Raw genomic sequence first — 18,742 nt, forward strand, 5'->3', positions numbered from 1 at the left:
CAATAAAGGTTTGGACCTGCTTTTTGGTTTGGGGAGCAGGCCAGTCTCTGTTTGCCTCCACCTTGGCTGGTTCTGGGTTTAGGCAGCTGCTCCCCACCCAGTGGCCCAGGTAAGATACTTCAGCCATCCCCACCTTGCACTTCTCAGCTTTTATGGTCAGCCCAGCCTCTTGGAGTCGGTCCAGCACTTGTTTAACCTGGGACACAAGGTCCTCCCAGGTCTGGCTAAAGACACAGATGTCATCAATATACACCATGGCAAAACTCTCCATCCCCCTCAGTAGCTGATCCACCAGGCGTTGGAAGGTGGCCGGTGCCCCTTGAGGCTGAAAGGCAGGGTCAGGAACTCATAGAGCCCCAGAGGGGCGATAAAGGCAGATTTCAGCCTGGCATCTGCATCCAGTGGTACTTGCCAGTAGCCCTTTGTGAGATCCATGGTGGTAAGGTAGCGAGCTCCTCCCAACTTGTCTAGGAGCTCGTCAGGTGTGGGCATGGGGTAGGCATCAGATACAGTGATGGCATTAAGCTTCTGATAGTCCACACAGAACCAGATCGACCCATCCTTTTTGGGTACCAGCACCACCGGCGAGGCCCAAGGGCTGGAAGATGGCTGGTTCACTCCCAAAGCCAGCATGTCACTGACCTCTCTTTCAAGGTCCTGAGCTGTTTCCCCTGTGACTCAGAAGAGAGAGCATCTTATAGGCGGGTGTGATCCTGTTTCCAGCAGGTGGACAGTCAGATTAGTGAGTCCAGGCTGATTGGAAAACAGCTGTCGGTACAAATGCAGCACCCTTCTGATCTCAGCTTGCTGGGCAGGGGTTAGCTGATCAGAGAGACGAATTGTTTCCAGGGAGGGGACAGCTCCTGTCTCAGGGTGAGTCCAAGCCAGTTGGAAAACAGCTGTCGGTACAAATGCAGCACCCCTCTGATCTCCTTTAGTTGCTTGAGAACCCTGAAAGGGCCTTCCCAGGTGGCCTGTAGTTTGTTTTTTCTCATGGGGATGAGAACCATCACCTGGTCTCTGGTGGCGTAGGCGTGGGCCCGTGATGTGCGGTCATACCAGACCTTCTGCTTCCTCTGGGCTCTGACCAGATTCTCCTTCGCTAGGCCCATAAGCTCAAAGTCTTTCTTGGAAGTTCAAGACATACTCCACCACTGATTCTCCATCGGGAGTGGCCTTCCCCTTCCATTCATCTCTGATCAGGTCCAGGGGCCTCTCATCAGGTCCAAAGGTAACTTCTTCCATATAATAGTTCGAAAGGCGAAAACCCGGTAGACTCTTGGGTCACTTCCCTGTAGCAAACAGCAGGTGTGGTAAGTACTTGTCCCAATCCTGCGGGTGCTGGTTCATAAAGGTTTTCAGCATCATCTTCCATTGTTCCATTGAACCACTCCACCAGCCCGTTGGATTGGGGGTGGTATGCTGAAGCCCAGATATGCCAGATCCCACATTTCTCCCACAAGCACCAGAGCAGGGCTGACATGAAGTTGGATCCTTTGTCTGTCAAGACTTCCTTGGGGAACCCCACTCGGCTGAAAATGGTCAGCAGTGCATCTCCCACGGAAGACAAGGCCACTGCCTCGGGGTAGCGAAATATACCACCACCAGAATATATTTCTTCTCCGACCGGGTCGTCTTGCTGAGAGGCCCCACTATGTCCATAGCCACCACTGGAAAGGCTCCTCTATAATGGGCAGAGCTCTCAAAGCCATTTCCCCCTTGTCCCAGGCCTTCCGCACCCTCTGACAGGGGTCACAGGATCGGCAGTACGGTTGAACTGTAGTAAAGACTCCAGGCCACTAAAGGTTCTGTAGCAGCCTCTGCCTGGTGCACCGGATTCCCTGGTGTCCTGGGGGGGTGTCATGGGCTAGGTATAGTAGCTTGCGGCAATATTTCTGGGGGGCCATCAGCTGCCTCGAGATCCCCCGTGACTCCACTTCCCCTGGGGGAGCCATTCTTGGTACAGGAACCCCTTTTCCCACAGGAATCTCTCCTGGCAACCTCTCCCCATGGTATGTGCTGCACTGAGGCCAGCCAGGTCCCTTAGCTTCTGCAAGGAGGGATCTTTCTGTAACTCTGCCTGGAACTCAGCAGCTGGGGAAGGGATGGGGACCTGCTCCTTCTCACTGGCTGGGTGTGAAGCCACAGCCCCTCTGAGCCTTGTCCCTGGGGACTCCCTCCCCACCAGGGTAGGGCCTGCGCCTCCGGTGAGGTACCCTCCCTGAGGTCAGGGCGTAGTACCCCTCGCCGGCTCTGGCTATGGGTGATGACTAGGGCGTTCTGGGGATTGGTTGGCCAATCCTCTATGTCCCCCGCATCAACACCTCAATGGGCAAATGGTGGTGCACCCCATGTCCTTGGGGCCCTCCTCGGCCCCCCATTTCAGATGTACCCTCACCACGGGCACCTTGAATGGGATCCTGCCCACACCCGTCAGGGTTAGGTAGGTGTTGGGTACTACCCAATCTGGGGCCACCACCTCGGGCCGGGCCAGCATCACCTCAGTGCCCGTATCCCAATATCCATTGACCTTCCTCCTATCCACCTCCAGGGGGACAAGGCACTCGCTCCGCAGGGACAGTCCCGCACCCACCCTATAAACTGAGAACCTGATGATATTAGCTGGCATGATATGACTTTCGAAACCCAATCCTTACTGACGATAAATCCGACTGCTCCAACGTTTCTAGCACCGTCTCCCTTTCCAAGCCTCACAGTGCTTCCATCCTTCCAGTTGACTTCCAACTCCTTCTTTCGTCGGGTTTTGTAGATACCGAGGATATCACATCTTATCCTTTTCTTCTCCTCCATCAGATGGTTTAACGTTTCCTCTCTCGCCAGCGCCCTACAATTGTAAGTACTGTGGAAGCAGAGAAAGAACTGACAGGAACGGGATTGCAATGCATGACAGTTTGTTAGCAAGAGTCAGGCTAACTGTAACCCTAATAACGCGAGATCTGTAGAAGCGAGGATTGTGTGAGGTGAGTGGGAAAGAACTGTGTGAGAAGTTGTTGTGACCTTGTGTAGATAATATGGAATGTAGATTACAGTCTAAATAAGTGAGAAAAATAAGATATCAGGATGATCTATGTATAAACAAAATGCAGCTGTTGCTTATTATTGTCTGTAACAAAAGGTATAAATGCTTGCTGTAATTGTTTACCTGTAGAGAGACCTGCCTAGGAGGGGGAGACCCTGTGTCCTAGTGCACTCTCTCCCTCTACGCAATTGCTTGAGAAAATAAAGTATCTGACTTTGCTGCACCCAACCAAAAGAGTGAGAACTGTGTTATTCTCTGACAGTACACACAGCGAGGGTTGTCCTTTTCCATGTTGGTCTAGCACCTGACATTTTTAGCAATCTCTCGTCGCTCAATTTCCACTCCACCACCGAAGAACGGTTTGATGACATGCAGGGAACTAAGACCCTTTACTCGTGTTGTTTTAGCCGTTAACTGGCTAGGTGGGCAGGCATACGTACCTCCTCAAGCGTAGCTAGCCTTCAACCTCTAAAGAGAAGGAAAAACACTCTTTCCTTTGATAGAGCAATCCCCCTCCTTGGACTGGATAGTCTGACACCTCTGTAGCATGGTTAGACCTACCAGGGCATACACTCCGCTACCATAGTTGTCAGACGGCCAGGGTCACCGTTGCACCACGATGAGGCGCTGAGGTAGGATTTTGCAGTGGAACCCTATACACTAACCCTAAACCTGTGCAGTAACCCTAACCCTGTACACTATCCCTAACCTTACACACAACTCTGTACACTAACCCTAACCCTATACACTAACCCTAACCCTATACACTAACCCTGTACCCCATACACATCCCTATACACTAACCCTAACCCTGTACACTAACCGTAATGCTATACACAACCCTATACAGTAACGCTAACCCTATACACTAACCATAACCCTATATCACAACCCTACACAGTAACCCTAACTCAATACACTAAGCATACCCCTATAAACAACTCTATACAGTAACCCTAACCCAATACACAACCCTACATTAACCATATCCCTATACAAAACACAATATAGTAACCCTAAGCCTGTACATTAATCATAACCCTATACACAACCCTATACACTAACCCTAATCCTATACACTAACCCGACACAGTAACCTTCATCAAGACCTTCCCCTTCCTCAAGCACGGGGTCAATGTGTGACTGCCAGCCCCCACAGCCCAGGTCATTCCCAGAGACTAAACCCAAACCCTAGCTCTAACCCTGTACTATCTCCTTTCCCTAATCCTACAGTAAGCCATAACCCATACTCTTTCTCTCACTCTGCCTATACCCTATAGTCCTTCCCTAGCCCTAACCCAACCGTGTAGCCTAAAGCCTTTCTATAACCTTAACTCTGACCCTTCAGCAAGACATCCACCTTCCTGCGGTGTGGGAGGGATGTGTGTGTGCAGCCCAGCCCCCAAGGCCCAGCCCCAGGGACTACCCCCTAACCCTGCTCTATACCCTAACCCTTATCCCTAGCCCTACTCTATAACCTAACTCTATCTATTACCATACACATCCATTCTCTCTCTCTCTCGCTCTCTCATTCTCCCCATCACCACCCATCAATCTATCTGTCTATCTATCCAATCCCCATATACCCTTCATCCCATACTACTCACTCTAGTCCTTGTAGTAGGGGAGAAGAGCTTGAAAACCTAGGTGTAACCAATGCAGCTGCCTGAGTCTGCCGAGAGCCTGAGCCCATCGCTCTGACGGGGCACCTGCCCTGAGCGTGGCTCCACTTTGCCACCAGTGTATCTCTGAGGGGAAGAAAGGGGGCCCCTATTTGTTATGCTCGGGGGGAGAAAGGGCTCTCATATGTCTCTCTGCCCCCCCAGGAAGGTGGAGCTGCAGCTGAAGGATTTCCTGAGCTGCACCGACTCCTGGGTGAAGCTGGACGACATCAGCAAGGTTTTCTGCTTCAACAAGACCCCAATCACAGGTGGGTGACCCCGCACCCCCACCCCAAGCCCCGCTCGCCTGGGCCCACTAGAGCCCCCATGCACAGAGCAGGGTGATAGGGATGGGTGTGATGCAAGCGGCTACAGACCCCAGCACTGCTTGTGGCAGGCCCTGCCCAGATCCCCCCGACTATGCTCAGGGACCCCCTTGTGCCAGGTGCTTCCTAGATCCCCACTGAGATTGGGCCCCCCTCATGTTGGACCCTTTTCCAGCGGGGGGAGGCGGTGGCCCTGAGAGATGCCGAAAACTGTCCCAGACGCCCAGGGCAGGACTCGAACCCGGCTCCCTTGAGTCCCAGCCCGTTAACCCCGCAGCTGCCCTGCCCGTACCCCCCCAGAGTACGTGCGGGTGCACTGGTGAGAGGACATGTTCTTCAGGTACCAATTCCTGAACGGGGTCCACCCAGTGGTGATCCGGTGCTGCACAGAGCTCCCCTGCAACTTCCCCATCACGCCGATCATGGTGGCCTCCCCCCTGGGGGAGAGCACCAGCCTGCAGGATGAGCTGGAGGTAAGTGGGGTGCCAGCGACACCGCTGGGGGGCCTCGGCCACGGTCTGAGCTCTCGCTCTGGCTCCCTCCCCAGCGTCGCTCTGGGCATGAGCAGCCATGGGTCAGAGGTGTCCAGCTGGCCCTACTCCAGAGCCAGTGACTGCGCTCACACTGGCCACTCGGCTCCAGGGGCTAGTCCCAGGGCACTTCTGTGGGGAAGCTCACAGCACGGGGAGAGGGCACTGCTGTGGGGAAACTCATGGCACTGGGAGAGGCTCGGCTACATGGAAGCTCACAACGCTGGGAGAGGGCACTGCTGTGGGGAAGCTCGCAGTGCTGACATCCCAGCTTTCCCCCACACCCTGGGGTCTCTGCTCTGCACCCCAGGTGCGCTGGTCCCCACTGGCCACCACACTCTGCTCTGCTCTCCCTGTGCCTTGCAGAAGGGGAACGTCTTCCTCGCTGACTATAAAATCCTGGAGGGCGTCCCGGCCAACAGGATCAACGGCTACCAGCAGTACATCGCCGCGCCCCTCTGGCTGCTGCACCTGCAGCCCTCTGGGGAGCTCGTCCCCGTGGCCATTCAGGTAACAGCCCCTGGTGCCCCGACATGCTGCCTAGCGGGACCCCCAAGCAGCCCCCACCCCTACACAGTCCCAGGGCTGGGCATTGCCGTCTAAGGGACTGCCCCAGGGAGAGAACCCAGGAGTCCTGGCTCCCAGCCCCACTGCTCTAACTGCCAGACCCCAGTGCCCTCCCAGAGCTGGGGAGAGAAACCAGGAGTCCTGGCTCCCTTATCCCCCCACACCCTTCTGTGTGTGCATGCGTGTGCCCAGTTGTGTGTATATGCACCCCCAGCTATGTGTGTGTGCCCAGTTGTGTGTGTACATACACCCCAGCTCTGTGTCCTCTTTCTAACACTGGATTTGTGGCACCATCATCTCCCCTCATCCTGGCAGACGGGTTCCAGACCCTGGGCTCCCCTGGGGGAAGCAGCAGGATTCACACACTTGGTTTGTGCCAATCCATCCCCCCAGCCTTCCTGTGTCTCTCCCTTGCCTCCCGCAGCTCAGCCAGTGCCCAGGCCCCACCAGCCCCATCTTCTTGCCCAGCAACTCTGAGTGGGACTGGATCCTGGCCAAGACCTGGGTGCTCTATGCCGACATCCTGGTGTATGAGGCCATGAGCCACCTGCTGCTCACCCACCTGGTCGACAAGGCCTTTGCCCTGGCCACCTTGCGCCAGCAGCCCATGTGCCACTCGCTCTTCAAGGTGAGAGCGGGGCTGGTCCACCGCCCCAGAGGGGCAGGGCCAACAGGCGCCCTGGGGGCCAGCTGTGCCCAGATGTGCGGGAGAGAAGAGCGGGTGGCCACGTTCTACCCACTGCAGTCTAGCACCTCCCCGACCTCGTGGATGACAGGGGAGAAGGAGCCACCGCTGGTTTCTCGGAGGGGCCGGGTCCTTGCCCCCCTGGATAAGGGTAGGGGTGAGGGTGGGGGGTGGCTCCCTGCTTGCCCTCACCCAACCCTGTGTCTCTTCGCCTCCCTAGCTGCTGCCGCCGCACACCTGCTACACGCTGCACATCAATGTCATGGGCAGGACCCTGCTACTCGGACGTGGAGGGAATATCGAAAGGGTGAGAAGAAGCCACGGTCAGGGGCACTGGACCCTGCTCTCCTCCCAGAGCCGGGGAGAGAACCCAGAAGTCCTGGCTCCCAGCCCCTTCTTCTGTAACCATTAGACACCGCTCGCCTCCCATAGCTGGGGACAGAACCCAGGAGTCCTGGCTCCCTGCTGCCCCCGCTCTAACCATTAGCCCCCACTCACCCCCCCTCAAGCCTTGTACTTGGGAGTAAAATGCGCCTGTCACCTGAGGTACCAACCTCACCTGGAACCCATGAAGCTCTCTTCCCATATTGTCTCTCTGTGAAAACCACATCAGGAACCTCCCAGAAAGCAGATCCTTCGGGCCAGCCTCCATCTCAGTTAGTCCCAGTGTTTGCATCCTATGGCTCTGCGGATGCCGCCTCTGCTTTCAGCTCGTCAGTACTGTTAGCAATTAACTTGGAGAACTCCTGGAGGACGGGTGAGGTCCCAGCGGGCTGGAGAAGGGCAAACACGGCATCTGCCTTCAAAAAGAAGAACAAAGAGGACCCAAGGAATTACAAACCAGTCAGTCTAACTGGAAGATACTGGAACAAATTATTAAACAATCAATATGTACCCAGAGGATCATAGGATTAGAAGGAAGGGCCCACATGGATTTGTCAAGAACAAATCATGCCAAACCAACCTAATTGCCTTCTTGGACAGTGTTGCTGGCCTAGTGGCTGGGGAGAAGCAGTAGACGTGATATATCTTGATTTTAGTCTTTCAACACATCCCACGTGCAAACGAGGGAAATTTGGGCTGGACGGAATTACTATGGGTGGTTGAAAGACCAGACGCCAAGAGTGGTTCTCAATGGTCCACTGTCAAACAGGGAATCTAGTGGGGTCCCACAAGAGGTCAGGCCTGGTTCGGTACTATTCAATATTGTCACGAATGACTCGGATAACGGAGTGGAGAGTTTGTTGATAAACTTTGCGGCTGACACCAAGGCAGGAGGGGTTGCAAGCACTTCAACGGGCATGTAGTGAGGTGGTCACCCGCTCCTGCCCTGAGGGGTTTTAAACAGCCCTGGGAGAGGGCTGTTGGAGGGGGGAGCAGCTCCTAGGCTGATTGAGGAAGCAGCTGCAGCTGGGCCATGCCCCAATCAGGCCTCAGCTCATCCTATATAAGAGGCTGGGAGCCAGGAGCTCAGCAGACTCCCTCTGGCTTCTGAGAGGGAGGGACCTGGCTGCAGGGACCTGAGCAGAGTACCTGAGTAGAGCAGGGCTGGGGAAAGGCAGAGGAGCTGGGGAGCTCCAGCCTGGAAAGCCCCAGGCTGCGGCCTAGCATAAGGCCAACAGGTACTGGGGGTTGCAGAGGGCAGCCCAGGGGTAGGCAAAGGCAGCAGGTCCAAACCCAACCTTGCCAGTGATGAGTAGGCTGATACTGCAGTCTGCCCCAGGGCGCAGGGGCTAGACAATGACTGGCAGTAGCCTTATAATGACGCGAGGTGGGGATAGTGGGTGGGGGTTCCCTGGGGAAGGGAGACCCCAAGACTGAGGGGTGTACGGCCAGGGGGCAGCACACCAGATAACGGGGCACCGGGTCCGGGAGGGACACGGGCCAAGTGGCAGTGGGACTCCGGGCTGCAGAGGGCGCTCTGGAGGCTGGATGAGATAATTCCCGGAAGAGACCAAAAGGAGGCACCTCAGGGGTGAGTCCCACATTGCTACAGGGCAGGATTAGAACTCAAAGTGACTGTGACAGCTCGCAAATTTGGTCTGAAATAGGCAAGCTGAAATTCAGTGAAGACAAGGGCAAAGTGCACCACTGAGGAAGGAAAAATCCAATGCCCACCTGCACAATGGGACATAACTGGCTGCCGGGGGGTTGTACCGCTTAAAAGGATCCGGGAGTTACAGTGGTATACAAGACAACAATGAGATATAAGACAACAATGAGATGCAGTTGGAAAAAAAGCTAATATCATTCTAGGCTGTATTAATGGGACTGTTGTGAGTAAAACCATTGTCGGGCCCTGGTGAGACCTGAGCTGGAGAACTGGGGGGGAGGGGGGCGTCGCACTTTAGGAACGCATCACACATTTGTCACGGGGCATATTGTCAGTTGTCACATTGCGCTGAAATAGATTGTGACGGTATTTCATTCTAACCCGCTCCCCAGCCCAGTGGCTCAGAGGTTGAAGGCTCTGCCTCAGGTCCCCTCCCAGGGCTCGGGGATCGAGAGGACCAAGGTGCTGATGGCCAAGGGCATGTCCTGTCTGTCCTATGCCTCCCTCTGCTTCCCTGATGACATCCAAGAGCGTGGGGTTGACTGCATTCCAAATTACTACTACAGGGATGATGGATTGAAGATCTGGTTGGCCATTGAGCAGTAAGGAGCAGGAGCCGGGGCAGAGGGGCAGAGGGTGGCGAGGAAGCAGATGGCATGTGGAAAATTCCAACCATCTCAGAGTTGCTTGGAAACATGGCTTTCCTGACACATAAAGAATTCTAAGTTAAAAAAAACTGGAATTCCCCAAATGGCTCTTTTTCAAGGACACCTGCCCCCACACCCAGCTAGATTGCATGAATGGTCCTTGAGCCACTCATGAATCACACAGAGGAGGGCACCAGCCAATTCTCTCCAACCTTGCACACCAGAACTATACCATAGAATCCTCGAATATCAGGGTTGGAAGGGACCTCAGGAGGTCATCTAGTCCAACCCCCTGCTCAAAACAGGACCAATTCCCAACTAAATCATCCCAGCCAGGGCTTTGTCAAGCCTGACCTTAAAAAACTCTAAGGAAGGAGATTCCACCACCTCCCTAGGGAACCCATTCCAGTGCTTCACCACCCTTCTAGTGAAAAAGTTTTTTTCCTAGTATCCAACCTAAACCTCCCCCACTGCAACTTGAGACCATTACTCCTTGTTCTGTCATCTGCTACCACTGAGAACAGTCTAGCTCTATCCTCTTTGGAACCCCTTTTCAGGTAGTTGAAAGCAGCTATCAAATCCCCCCTCATTCTTCTCTTCTGCAGACTAAGCAATCCCAGTTCCTTCAGCCTCTCCTCATAAGTCATGTGCTCCAGCCCCCTAATCATTTTTGTTGCCCTCCACTGGACTCTTTCCAATTTTTCCACATCCTTCTTGTAGTGTGGGGCCCAAAATTGGACACAGTACTCCAGATGAGGCCTCAGCAATGTCGAATAGAGGGGAAAGATCACATCCCTCGATCTGCTGGCAATGCACCTACTTATACAGCCCAAAATGCCGTTAGTCTTCTTGGCAACAAGGGCACACTGTTGACTCATATCCAGCTTCTCATCCACTGTAACCCATAGGTCCTTTTCTGCAGCACTTCTGCATAGCTATTCGGTCCCTAGTCTATAGCAGTGCATGAGATTCTTCCGTCCTAAGTGCAGGACTCTGCACTTGTCCTTGTTGAACCTCATCAGATTTCTTTTGGCCCAATCCTCTAATTTGTCTAGGTCCCTCTGTATCCTATCCCTACCCTCCAGCGTATCTACAACTCCTACCAGTTTAGTCTCATCTTCAAACTTGCTGAGAGTGCAGTCCATGCCATCCTCCAGATCATTAATGAAGATATTGAACAAAAGCTGCCCCAGGACCGATCCTTGGGGCACTCCACTTGATACCGGCTGCCAACTAGACATGGAGCCATGAAGCCTTACCAGTTTTCGTTTATTACCCAGTCCGCCCCTCCCTCAATGTGGAGGGGACATGCACCAGTCTTTGTACCAGAGATTTCCTGAGCACTTCAACCAAACCAAAGTGTTTTAGGTAAAATATAAAACAGGTTTATTAACTACAGAAAGATAGATTTTTTTTTAGTGATTATACGTGGTAGGCATAAGAGGTTAGAAACAGTTACCAAAGAAAATAAAAGGCCAGTGCACAGTCTAAATCTTAAACCTTATTGCACTAGGCAGCATTTAGATCAAGCAATTTTCTCATCCCACTGGATGTTTATAGATTCATAGATTCATAGATTCTAGGACTGGAAGGGATCTCGAGAGGTCATCGAGTCCAGTCCCCTGCCCGCATGGCAGGACCAAATACTGTCTAGACCATCCCTGATAGACATTTATCTAACCTACTCTTGAATATCTCCAGAGATGGAGATTCCACAACCTCCCTAGGCAATTTATTCCAGTGTTTAACCACCCTGACAGTTAGGAACTTTTTCCTAATGTCCAACCTAGACCTCCCTTGCTGCAGTTTAAACCCATTGCTTCTTGTTCTATCCTTAGAGGCTAAGGTGAACAAGTTTTCTCCCTCCTCCTTATGACACCCTTTTAAATACCTGAAAACTGCTATCATGTCCCCTCTCGGTCTTCTCTTTTCCAAACTAAACAAACCCAATTCTTTCAGCCTTCCTTCATAGGTCATGTTCTCAAGACCTTTAATCATTCTTGTTGCTCTTCTCTGGACCCTTTCCAATTTCTCCACATCTTTTTTAAAGTGCGGTGCCCAGAACTGGACACAATACTCCAGCTGAGGCCTAACCACAGCAGAGTAGAGCGGAAGAATGACTTCTCGTGTCTTGCTCACAACACACCTGTTAATACATCCCAGAATCATGTTTGCTTTTTTTGCAACAGCATCACACTGTTGACTCATATTTAGCTTGTGGTCCACTATAACCCCTAGATCCCTTGGTTTAATGATAGTAGTGATGCCTATAGGGCATCAGAGGAGGGAAATTGTGGGGAAATAGGGCAGGGGGGGCTTCTTTTCAATAGCCAGAGCTGTGAATCTGAAGGCCCCAAAATAAACCCCCCACCAGAGATCTGTTATGCTAACTACCCTTACAGAAAGCAGTACAGGCCAGGGCCCAGGCCAGGGCCTGAACTAGACTAGACTGCACAATTCCCTGCCAAACTCGGTCAAGGGTCATGACCGGGGGGGGGGGGGCAAGGAGGGAAAGAATAGAAGAAAACCCCCATCAGCAGCACTAATGAACTATGTTCATGACTAATGAAATATAATAACCACTTGTGTGAAGCAATAGGTAACTTTAGCTAAACGCAATTTCTTGACTCATGCAGCTTCTCCTTTGGGTGATCTGTGACCCACTCCGTGATTCCAGCTATCTGCAAAAATAGCCAATCATAGATCCTCTTTAGGCATCCCATGGACCCCCCCCCCAATCTTTAACCAAAAGACCCCGGAAAATAACATGCGTCTTGAGAAATGTACCCAAACTGGTGCCAAGTACCACCCCTGGGGAAAACCACCAAGCGCCCCTCTACCCAAATAAACATTCAATTCTCGGAAAAATGAGGAAGGTACCTGGGGGGAACTGACCCCAACCCTAGTTTCTTAACTCGCAGTTTAGGGGAGGAACTGACCCCAACCCTAATTTCTTAACTCATGACACATTGTTTGTACTTTGTTTGCGGTTTGACGAAATAAAAGCCCACCTGCGAGCGGCCCTCGGGGTGTCAGTCTTCGGACTGTACGTCAATAAACTGGCCTCAGGCTTGAGTCTTTGAACTAAAATCATTGCGTGGGTGTCTTTGACCACAACACAAGGGTACCAACAGGGCCCGTAACTGAGGTCGGGGACTATGCAGCTGGCACTCTGGGCAGGAGGTGCAATAGTGTTGGACGTCTGCCCATATCCCCAGCCAGTAGAACCTTCTTAGGACTCTATCCAGGGTCTTGTCTGCTCCTAAATGTCCCCAAACAGACGACTGTGAGCTAATTCTAATACAGCCCTTGTGAGCTTCCGTGGCACCAAGAGCACTACCTGGTACAACAGATCCTGCTTGATTATATAGTATGGCCCTGTGCCTTTGGTTTTCCCTTCTACTGGCACGCCATTTACCTCTACTACCTCCTCCCTCATGTTTGCATACAGTGGGTCATCGGCTTGGTCCTGCCCAAAACATTTGTGTGTGGGACTGATCTGACCTGATTCTATTGACTTGGGCTCCCCTCCTTCTTTTGGGGTGCTTCCTCTAGTGCTGGGGGCCATCTCTGGGTCTCCACGGAGCTTCCTCCCAACCAGGGCAGCTCTTTGGTTTGCTGGCAAGATCCTGGTTCCTAATCTTTTGTCTGCCCTCCTTTCCCGTCTGGATTTCCGGGATTTCCCGGTGGGGGGGGGTGAAAATAACTCTGGGGGAACCCAGCAAAAATTGTGGTAGGGTCATCCATGGGCACCTCAAACTCTGCTCAGGGTTTATTTCCCTCCCTTAACTCAATGGGGGGGGGGAGTAGGCTCTCGAATGCAGGAAAGTCCCTGCCAATTAAGACCGGGTAGGGAGCTTGGGGACCACCCCTGCAATCATATTGGTAGTATTTCCCTGGATCTCAATCCGTGTTGGAATTGTGGGGTAGAAATTTACTGTGCCGTGGATACATGTCACTCTGGTGATCTTGGCCCGGCTCAGTTGGCCTTGTCCCACTAACTTCCCTGAGACCAATGTGTCAGCATTCCCAGAGGCCACCAAAGCTATGGTCCGGATGCCGTTCATCTTTACCGGCCTGGTGTACTCATGTTGGGCCGTCGCAACCTACACCAGGCTGATAAGGCCACATTGGTCCCTGGGATCCCACAGATTACATTGCATGGGCTCCTCCCTGTTGGGGCACTGGGCTGCTATATGCCCCAACTCCCCACACTCATAACAGCGATATCTCATTCTGGAGGTTGCCCTCTGTCTTGGGCCCTCTGACACGCTCCCCCAACCCTCTCCCACGGGCCCCCAGGTCCCTTTGGGGCCTCAGGCTGCTCCTTGGTGCCTGTTCTTCCAGCTATGGCTTTCTGGAGTTCTCGATGATCCAGGGCCTTGGGGTCGGGACTGGTTTCCTGAAACGCTGTGTTTCACCTCCCAGGGTTTTGAACAGTTCACGGGCTGCCAGTTGTCTTTCTACAAGGGTGACTAGTTCATCATAGGTGGAGGAGTAATTCTGGCCTACCCAGGCTCAGAGGCCCGAGGGTAGTCCCCTCTTATAGTGGTCCAGCACCAGGAGCTCCATCATTTTCTCCAAGCTGAGAGCCTCCGGGCGTAACCACTTCTGGGCTAGGTGGATTAGGTCACATAGTTGTGAACATAATGTCTTGCCTTCACAGTACTGCCAGAACCTCCGGGCTCACAAGGCTAACATTACCTCTGCCCTGGCTAGGATCTCCGCCTTCAGTCGGGGGGTAATCTGCTGCCTCCTCTGCGGTCATATCATAGTAGGCTTTCTTGGCCTCCCCGCACAAAAATGGGGCGAGAATGCCTGACCACTGGACTCGGGGCCAGGCCTCCCTCAGGGCTGTCCTCTTGAAGGCCCAGAGGTACACCTCCACATCATCCTGCTGGGTCATTTTCTGCAGACAGTAGCTGGTCCATATGGTCCGTGTCCCAAGGGCCTTCATCTGGTTCACTAGTTCCTGGAGCATGGCCCGATCTTGGGTGGCCTGGATCATCAGCAGGTGATTGGTCTCTTGCTGCAGCCCCATGGCCTCCTGTTGGATAGCTGCTTGGACCCGGGTACCCTCCTGCTGGGCGGCAGTGGCTTGCACCAGTGCTTGGACCACACCCTCCATCTTGAGGCAGGGTGATTGTGACCCACCCTCGATTATGTTCACGTCACAGAGATCCCACTCCTGACACTACATGTGACAAGTTGGCCGATGTAGTATGGTGGGTCCTGCGCTTTTCTTGGTGGGGGGCTAAGATGCCCCTCCTTGCCCCTGCTCTTGGGGCACCGAGGGCCCTGCTAGTAGCCCAGGAAGGTGGTAAAGAAGGGAAGCGTGGGAGGGGTCTGGGTTTGTTCCTTACTCTGAGCCCCAGCCCCTCTCAACACTTGCAGGTTCTTACCCTCTTCCCCCTAGGGTGGGGTACCTTCGGTCCTTAAACCCTGGGGGAGGGAGTCTCTTACTCTGGTTTTCTGATCTTTAAGTCTCACAGCACACCTCCAAGCTCCAGTCCTCTCTCCTTCTCCCCTGACTGCCTGAAACAGGGGGTTTTATTAGGTTGCTAACAGGGCCTTAATTAAGTACAGGTGCTCCAATTAACCTGTAGCAACCCTCCTTAGTCTACAGGAACCCACGCCTTCATTAGCCTAGGGCCTATATACTTCCCCTCTTCCACTCTCTGAGTGCTCCCTGGCCCTCCTGTGTCACAGTAGACACAGAAGATAGATATGTCACATCCCCTCCTCTGCCTTTATCCTAACCCCCGTTACTTACTTTGTGTGGTAGATTGGTTGGCTTTGGAAAAATGAATGAAAACTGGTAAATACGCAAAAATGGAGAGGAAAAGTCAAACTTTTGGGAATTTTGCCCAAAACCAAATAACTGGAAAAGGTCTCATTTGGGGTGAATGGAAAACACTTGTTTTTCAGTCAAGCCAAGACATTTTGTGTCAATGGCAACTCTTGTTTAATGTATTAACTTCCACAAGAGCAAGTCCAATTTGAAATGTAAAGTTCAGCTCTGCCGTAGACGAGATCCAGGATCACCTGGAGTTCAGGCCAGCGGCTTAGCCACCAGGCCATGCTCCCACAACTAGGAAAGGGCAAAGTGGAGGGGATACTAGGTACCTGCAAGGGTGTGTGGTAGCATTGGGCTGTTGGCAGACGCTGGCTGAGTGATGCTGGCGCACTGGGGAGTGATGAGGCCTGCATTGCCCCACCAAGATGACACATCTCTGTTCTTTCCAGCTTTGTCTCCGGCATCGTCAGACACTATTACCACAGCGACACCCACATCCTGGCCCTCTGCGAGCTGCAGGCCTGGGCAGACGAGACCTTCCGTGAAGGCTTCCTGGGGAACGAGGTGTCCGGTAGGGGCCATGTAAACCCAGAGCTCTGCAGCCACTGGTCATCGAGCTCCATGCGGGGGTGGCTGGGGGGGCATCTCCGGACTGCATGACAGTCAGCCAGATCCCAGCTGGTGTCAATGGGCATCTCTCCACTGGAGTCAATGGGGCCAGATCCCAGCAGTTGTCCATGGGCGTCATGACCCCCAGACGGGGAGCAAGGTGTCCGACCCTGGAGGGACAGGGTGGCCTGGGTCACAGTGGTGGGATGGGGCTGTGGGGTCACTGGGAACGGCCCCGCCATGGGAACGGGCAGGGCAGGGAGATGGCACATGGCCGAGCTGAGGCCTGGAGCAGGGGAGCGACTCCCCGGGGGAGGCTCCAGCAAAGGGAGGCATCAAACCCGGTTCTGTGGAGTCCCAGCCCAAGGCCATGGAGCAGGGCAGGGCCAGTCCAGATCTGTGACGCCTGTTCTGCATCCCACAGGCTTCCCATTGTTCCTGCAGAGCATCGCCAAGCTCATCAAGTACCTGACCATGAGGATCTACTGCTGCTCAGCCCAATACGCCACCCTCAACAACGGGCAGGTAGGGAGAGGCCAGCCTGGGCACTCGGGGCCCCATTCCCTGCCCCCCATGGGACCCTGGGGTCCAGCCACAGACACCCCCACCCTGCAACCCACTGGGCCCTGGGATCCTGCCACCAACATCCCCACCCTGCACCCCACCCCACTGGCACCTCAATCTCCAGGACCCTGCTCTAGCAGCCAATCCCCCACCCAGCACCCAACCCAAGTGAGACGCAGGACACCTCAGGACCGTGCCCCAGCCCCCCAGGACCCTCCCCCATTGCCACGCTCAGCATCCCAACCCCCGCCTTGACTTTCCTAACCGTTGCCCATGGGTCAGACTCTGACCAAGCCCCGGGTGCCCAGATCCCTTGGCTGAGCCAGACCTTCCCTGTGCTTGTGCCCCCTTGACGGGGAGAGGAGGAGATGCCGGCTGGGCTGGGGTGGTCCCCGGTTCGGCTGGGGGGGAGTTCCTGGCTGCTCTGACTGCGGGGGTCTCTCTGCGGGGCAGTATGAGCTAGGAGCCTGGATGCCCAAATTCCCGGCCTCCATGAGGAACCTGCCGCTCCAGTCCAATGGCACCACCTCCCTGGAGAGTTACCTGGACACCATCCCTGAGGTCAACAGCACAAGAATCGCCATCTACAGCCTCTGGGTCCTCTGCTGTGAGCCAGGGGACTCGGTGAGGACATGGGAGCTAGGGGGCGCTGTGGGGCAGGGAGTGGGGCATAGGCAGCAGGGGGCACTCTCCCTTGGCAGGCAGGGTTGGCCCCAGGGTGGGGCTAGGGGGCGCTGTGGGGCAGGGAGTGGGGGGATCAGCAGGGGGCGCTCTCCCCTGGCAGGCAGGCAGGCCTGGCCCCAGGGTGGCGCTAGGGGGCACTGGACTGTGGCTGGGGAGTGTCTCTTTAATTAGCAGACTTCTTCCCCCCTTATGGTAACAATAAGGACCTGCTGACATTTCACACGAGCTGGAGCATGAACCCAGGTGTCTCAGCCCAGCTGCAATTTGGGGGATTCCGTTCAAACACCTATAAATACCACTGTGTTGTTTCAACTGGCCACAGGGTTCTGCTTCCCTCCCTGGCCTGAACTCTTCCCAGTGTTGCTATGCAGCTGTTAAACACCTGCCCCATGCTCCAGGGCATGTGAGGGATCCATGTGTAACGACTGCCCCGTCCCAGAGGTGGCTGCATCTCAGCGCCGGGTGAGGGAGCCCTTCCGTGCTGTCGCTCACCCCCTCCCGTTCCCTTGCAGAGATCCCTGGGCACGTACCCTGACGAGCACTTCACAGAGGAGGAGCCCAAGCGGCTGATCACAGCCTTCCAGGGGCGCCTGGCCCAGATCTCCCAGGAGATCCAAGAGAGGAACAAATCCCTGCCCATCCCCTACCACTACCTGGATCCCCACCAAATCGAGAACAGCACATCCATCTGAGCCCGACCGGCGAGCCCCAGGGACGGGCCCCCTGCGGCTGCTGGCAACTCTGTCCCTGAGATCCTGTCCCAGGAGCAATAAACCACATACTGGTTCCACTCTGAATGGCTGATTCTATCTAGTGGGGTACAGCACGGGGGGCTGGGAGCCAGGACTCCTGGGTTCTTCTCCTGGCTCTGGGAGGGAAGTGGGATCTGCTGGTTAGAGCAGAGGGGGTGTGATGTTACTGACATAACCTGTAACTGTATAGATCATTGTTGCAACCACTGTTATATATTTACAGAAAATATTGTACAAAGGTTGTCATGTAAGGTGTCTATGAAAAGGTTATGGTTTGCTGATTATGATTATGCTATCCATATGCATGCATCTTTTTTTAGTTTATGTATATTGGCTATGTACTTGTATATCAATGTGTTTTAATTCTGAAGTAGCCTTGGTAAAGCATTTGGTCAGCTTCTTGAGAAAGGAATTTGCAAGTTAAGTGCCCAGTCAAGAAACACTTAACTGACAATGGACCTTGGAAGACTCCAGTCCACATAAGAAGTCTTCCTGGGGACATTCAAGACAGCATGTGGGCAATGGCTGCCCTCTGTAAAGAACTGAGTTATGCATGGACATGTGACTTGCCCATGTGACTCCAAACTCCATTTTGCTGTAATTTTCCACAGTAAGAACAAAGAGGTGTCCTTACACCTGGAGGAGACTATAAAATAGGGTTACCATTCGTCCGGATTTACCCGGACATGTCCTCCTTTTTGTGCTAAAAATAGCGTCCGGGGGGAATTTGTAAATCACTCAAAATGTCCGGGATTTCCCCCCTCCCCCGGCAGAGCAGAGCGAGCGGCTGGGAGGGCTGCAGGGAAGTCCCGGGCTGGACTCCGGAG

General features: G+C 53.9%; 1 protein-coding gene across 1 annotated transcript; it reads left to right on the plus strand.

The window, feature by feature from the left end:
* The first annotated feature begins 2,336 nt into the window (after positions 1-2,336).
* LOC117869932 (hydroperoxide isomerase ALOXE3-like) lies at positions 2,337-17,914 on the plus strand. The gene is given in 11 exon segments (XM_034757029.1): positions 2,337-2,443; positions 4,867-4,970; positions 5,328-5,500; positions 5,924-6,067; positions 6,549-6,752; positions 7,030-7,116; positions 9,277-9,464; positions 15,756-15,877; positions 16,340-16,440; positions 16,933-17,103; positions 17,676-17,914. Coding segments are annotated over 11 exon segments (1,581 nt in total). The 3' UTR covers positions 17,856-17,914.
* Positions 17,915-18,742: the final 828 nt, after the last annotated feature.

The sequence above is a fragment of the Trachemys scripta genome, chromosome 25 (assembly GCF_013100865.1).
Source record: "Trachemys scripta elegans isolate TJP31775 chromosome 25, CAS_Tse_1.0, whole genome shotgun sequence".
NCBI lineage: Eukaryota > Metazoa > Chordata > Testudines > Emydidae > Trachemys > Trachemys scripta.